Source organism: Pteropus vampyrus, unplaced genomic scaffold (genome assembly GCF_000151845.1).
Source record: "Pteropus vampyrus isolate Shadow unplaced genomic scaffold, Pvam_2.0 Scaffold1, whole genome shotgun sequence".
Taxonomy (NCBI): Eukaryota; Metazoa; Chordata; class Mammalia; order Chiroptera; family Pteropodidae; genus Pteropus; species Pteropus vampyrus.
In genome coordinates this window covers 32,572,506-32,578,505 of record NW_011888782.1, presented here as the reverse complement: position 1 = coordinate 32,578,505, position 6,000 = coordinate 32,572,506, and the positions used below count along the sequence as shown (strand labels likewise).

Genomic DNA, 6,000 nt, shown 5'->3' with positions numbered 1-6,000 from the left:
CACTTCTGGGTATTTATCTGAAGAAACCTAAAGCACTAATTCAAAAAGATAAATGCTCTCCAATGTTCATTGTGGCATTATTTACAATAGGCAAGATATGGAAGCAACCTAAGTGCCCATCAATAGACGATTGGATTAAAAAGAATTGGTACGAAAGGCACCTAAAAATAGCATAGATGATAGAGGCTTTGTTCATCCCTCTTGCAACCACATCAAAGTTGGGATAGAAACATGGAGCAAACAGCAAGCAAAGTTGCCTGAGATCTAGATGAACAGAACCACTAAAACTAGGGAGAGAAATAATCAACCTGCAAAGGTAGGAGGGGGAGAAGACCAAGTGGCTGAGTGGGACAGAGGCAACAGCAGCTGCAGTTGGTATCTGCAGATGCCTCTTAAAGGGTTTGTGTCCGCGAGTGGACTTTCATGGTGACAGATCTGCTTGCTCTAAGCACCAGCACCTGGTTGCCTGTTTGGGGGGCACTAGGGACTTATAGGGGGACACTGATTTGTTGGAATGAGGGCCAGAGGCAAGGCTTTCTCCAAGGCAAAAGTGTGGGTGGTATCAATTGTTCCTTTGTTGAGCACCCCCTCCACCTCCTCACAGTGCGTAGATGCAGCACCGCCATAGCTGAGACATTGTCAAACTGAATAACACAGGTTGCTCTGCCCAGAGGATTCCCAGAAACTCCACCTCCCCCAACTCACAGCCCTATCCAAGACACATTCAGTTGTATTCTGGGTGAGTCTGGTCCTCCTTACTGAGCCAATGCCAAGACCCACACTGGTGGCAGCTGGCCTCGGTTATTGGTGTGGCAACTATAAGCACAGTATCTGTGGATTGCTTGCTGAATCTTAACAGGTGGTCCCAGAGGAGCACAGGCTGGAGCTAAATTAAGCCTGCAGCTGAATCTCTCTCAAGACTGTGCCCTTGGCCCCCATTTCCCCAAGTCCCCCTTATTATTCCTGGGGGTTTTGGGGTTTTTCTTTGGCCCTTAAAAAAAAGACACATAAAGGCAGTCAAAATGAGAAGACAAGCAGAAACCATATGAGAGAACAGAAAGAGATCCAGAAATAATGAAGTCAAGTAATCTAATAGATGCAGAGTTTAAAACACTGGTTATAAAGATGCCCGATGAACTAATGGGAAGTTTAGATGAACTTGGTGAGAATTTTAACAATGAAATAAAAAACATAAAAATGGAAATGGAAATTATAAAAGGGAACCAGTTAGAAACGACGAACACATTATGTGAGATGAAGAGTATATTAGAGAGAATCAACAGAGTGGATAAAAAAGAGGATCAACCACCAATAAAGAGGATTGGGAAGCCAAGGACACCCAATCAGAATGGCAAGAAAAAAGAAGCTGACTATAATAATAATTTAAGGAGCCTATGGGACAAAATTAAATGTAGAAACATCCGGGTCATAGGGGTACCTGACAGGGAACAAGAGGTTGAAGAGATATGTGAAGAAATAATGATGGAAAACTTCCCTAATCTAGTGAAGGAAATAGACATACAACCCCAGGAATCTCAAAGAGTCCCAAAAAAGATGAACCCAAAGAGGCCCACACCAAGACACATTATAATTAAAATGCCAAAGGTTAAATACACAGAGAGACTCTTAAAAGCAGCAAGAGAAAAGCAGTTAGTTACCTACAAGGGAGCACCCATGAGACTGGCAGCTGATTTCTCAAAAGAAACTATGTAGAACAGAAGGGCTTGGCACAAAATATTCAAAGTGATGAAGACCCAGGATCTACAACTAAGAATTCTCTATCCAGCAAAACTATTGTTTAGAGTTGAAGGACAGATAAAGAGCTTCCCAGATAGAAGTAAGCTAAAGGAATTTATCAACACCAAGCCAGTATTACAGGAAAAAATATTGGAGAGACTTTTTTAAGAAGAAAAAAAGTATCAAAAACATGAATAAAGAATGGTAATAACTATATTCATTTCAACAAGTACCTCAAATGGAAAAGAATTAACTACTCCAGCCAAAAGATAGGGTGGCTGGATGAATAAGAAAATAAGGCCCCTACAAATGTTGCCTATAAGAGACTTTAGATTAAAAGACACAGACTAAAAGAAAGGGGATGGAAAAAGATATTGCCTTGATGGACCTAGAGGGTATTGTGCTGAATAAAGTTAGTTAGATAGAGAAAGACAAATATCACATGATTTCACATACATGTGGAATCTAAAGAGCAAAATAAACAACAACAACTAAAACAGAAACTAACTCATAGATACAGAGATTACCTTAAGGGCTACTAAATGGGAAGGGGTTGGGGGATGGTGAAAAAGGGCAAAGGGATTAAGAAGTACAAATGGATAGTTACAAAATAGACATGGAGATATAAAGTGTAGCATAAAGAAAATAGTTAATAATGTTGTAATAAATATGTAGGGGGGAAGAGAGGTATTAGATATGGTGGGGTAATCACTTTGTGAGTTACATAGATCTCTAATCACTATGTTGTACAATTGAAACCAATATGTTATTGTATGCCAACTATAAAAAAGCGACAGTAAACAAGTGAAATTTTAAAAAAAGAATTGGTACAAAATACAGTAAAATATTACTCTACCATAAAAAAAAGAATGAAATCTTACCATTTGTGACAACTTAGATGAACCTGGAAGATATTATGCTAAGTGAAATAAGCCAAACAGAGAAAGACAAATATCATATGATCTCACTTACATTTGGAATCTAAATAACAAAATAAATGAACAAATAAAACAGAAACAGACTCGCAGATGCAGAGAATTAACTGATGGTTGTCATATGGGGGGGCGGTTGGTGGAGAAAGATGAAAAAGGTGAAAGGATTAAGAAGTACAACTTGGTAGTTACGAATAGTTAGGATGAGAAAGTAAAATACAGTATAGGTAATATATTCAATAATATTTTAATAACTATGTATAGTGTCGGGTGAGTGATAGACTATCTGGCGGTGGGGGGGGGTCACTTTGTAAATTATATAAATGTCTAACCACCAGGCTGTATACCTGAAACTAATATAAAACAATATTAGTCAACTGTAATTGGGAAAAAAAAAATTCTTCAGAGAAGTAAATCAAATGGCATACCCAGGTTTCTGTCTCAGTTTCGGCTACTACATCAGGAAACTCATGTATTTTCCTAATGAAAAAGTAAAGTTCTCATTCCCTCATTTATTATACATTAATTCACCAATTATGCAATGAGTCATACGATATAGGCACAGGAGAGTCATAAACCCAATGAAGTTTTAAAAAAAGAATTCGGAAGAACTAAAATATTAAAAGCATTTCCTTTTGATTATTTAGCTTTTACTTGTACAGAGACACTCATGCAGAATGAGCTGGTGAATGAGCACTGGACTCTAATTCAGGAGGCCCCAGTGTGGGTGCTAGTGCTGAGTGATTTTGGTAAAGTCACTTGATCATACATCACTAACTCAATCTTAGAAATGGAAGAAGAATGATTAAGTGTTTATATGTGCTACTGAGAGGGAGTCTTTGGTGGATAAAGCTTGACAACAGCATCAGGATGGTGAAAGAAAATCAAGGCCCTATAGATAAGCTACTTCTAGAGTGGTCAAGTTCTCATTTTAAGGTTTTGGTGGTCAGGATTGTTGTATTAACTCCTGTTAGAAGGAACAAATTAAATTGAGGCTCTGAGACAAGAAGATTGAGGGTCAGGAAGCTCAAATCCCTTTTCTTCCACCACATAGCTGTTGTCTATACCTCAAGAAATCACATGGTAAATTGTTTGCAAAAGTAGCTGCAGTAAGTCTGCTTCCTGAATCCATATCATTGGGTTGTTATCTCCCACACTGACTTAGGGTTAGTTATTTGATTCATTTTGGCTACAAGGAATGAGAGCAAACATGATGCAAGTAGAGACTTAAAAAGCAATGGCAAATTAGAGCTTGTCCTTTCCTGCTGTCTGAGACTTTACATCCTTCATGTGAAGAAGCCTGAAGTAACCTAGATGATGAGATATGTGTCACAGTGACAGCTATTGCCTACAGCCAACACTAACAGTACCAACGGACACATGAGTAGTGGGGGATGAGGGGGCGTGCCTCCAGCTCACCCTGCTTCAGCTGACCCTGAGTTGAACAGAGGCTCAGGAGACAGTTCTCCAGAGATCAGCTGAATCAGCACAAAATGCTTTGTATCTCTATTCATTCCAATTTCATTTTTTGTTGTCATTTGTCTGAACTCTATTTGTCTGGACTCAATTTATAAAGTGTAGATTGTTCTAATAGTTTTGCTTCTAATATAGTTTAGATAGTGACCTTATATTTACAAAAGTGTTTTGATTACTTTTAAAGAAATGCACCCCTGCTTAAGATCTGAACTATTTTTCCTCAAGGTCTTTCCTTGATGAGGTACAAATATCACATGATTAGAAAAAAAATCATAATAGTTTGTAAATTAGGGTTATAGTTATTTCTGTAAATATTCTTCTCTGTTTTATTTGTTTTATTTGTATTGTGGGTGTGGGAGTTTTAGAAGGTGAGTATTTAAAAATGTGACTTTTATCAATAATTTCCTTTTATTGGACCTAATATAGTCATAATAGTTTTCTTGTAGCATGTCAGAGTTTAAATGATAACTGCCGTTAAGTTCTGTCATTCATATTTTCATTACTTTTTTTCCTTCATAATTTTTCTTGAGTCTTAAATATTCTAGACAATTGCTAAGATATGGTTTATTTACTAAAATAAAAGGCTGAATTTACTTCTCCCACTCCTCATACATTTTTCCTGTCTTCTTTGTTTTCCAATTTGGAGCAAAATGTTTAAAAATTTGAATACAGCAAAATGTAGTGTTTCATGAGTGAATAATATTATTGAAAAAGAGTATTTTTTTACCTGACATAATAATTTTTGGAGCATGTAAACATCCATGTCAAATGCAGCATTAAAGAAAATTATTGGTGGAAATAGATTAAAAAAAAGATTCGGATCCATCCATTGTATGGCATCTGCATATCTTTGTGCCTAATAATATAAAAATATGTTATTTTTAAATTTATCCATCCTTCTATTAGCATAGAGTATGTGCCAGGCATTCCTATCTCTAGCAAAATAGAAAAAGATACATCATAATTTAGTAAGTGCTGAAGTCTTAACTGTTGAACTTATTACTAATTACAGTAGAAAATGAATACACATTTCTATGCCTTTTTTATTCTTTTAAAGAACAGGTATAGAAAATACATTTACATGGATACTAGAGAATATGTAGGAAATTTTCAGGCATACAAGATGAAGAAAAAGATTTCAGGTTGATGGATTATCATGCACAAAAATCCACAACGAAGTAAACAATTCTAGAAACTACAAATAATTAGCCATGGCTTATGAAGAAGATGTGTGTAGCAGAAGAGCAGAGATAGAGACTGGGATGTCAATGCACTTGATGAAATAACTAATTAATGGTATTTATCAAAATATTAAGTTGATATTTGTAAATCTTATTATGGACATGCAATCATTCAACATCCATTTATTCGGAAAAAATACTGAGTACCTACTGTGTTAGGTAATATTTTTGCATTTGAGAGCTGATTCTTCATGATCTCTTGTGTTTCTTCATATCTTATGAGTGGAGGCACTGATTGCTTTTCTTCCAGACTATCTTTTCAAGAACATTTGAATAATTAACAGCTTTGGAAGATAGAGCAAGTGTCTCTCTCCAGAGCAAAGGACAGGTTTAGTATGCTATCCTGTGTAATAAGGATAATGTCTCCATCTGGGAAAGAGGGCAGATGAGCTAACCGCCCACCATAAAATATTCAAGTTCTCTAAGGTCAGGTTTCTTCTATGGTAATCCAGCCCATTGTGTATGCAGGTTTCACCTGGCCTTTTAGCTTCTCTCTGTGGGAATAGGGGAGCATGGAACAGGTACAAGAAAATGCTGATATGCTGGCTTCCACTATTGCATTGAGTAATAATGTTCTTTTCAGCTGGCCCAGGAGTCCCATGTCTTTTGCCAAG

General features: G+C 36.8%; 1 protein-coding gene across 1 annotated transcript in view; it reads right to left on the bottom strand.

Moving 5' to 3' along the window:
- SLC9C1 (solute carrier family 9 member C1) overlaps positions 1–6,000 on the bottom strand; it is a 95,759-nt gene that overhangs the window by 83,411 nt on the left and 6,348 nt on the right. The window contains exon 5 of the mRNA XM_011355501.2: positions 4,873–5,001. Coding sequence (XP_011353803.1) covers positions 4,873–5,001 — 129 coding nt within the window. The remainder of the gene's footprint in view (positions 1–4,872; positions 5,002–6,000) is intronic.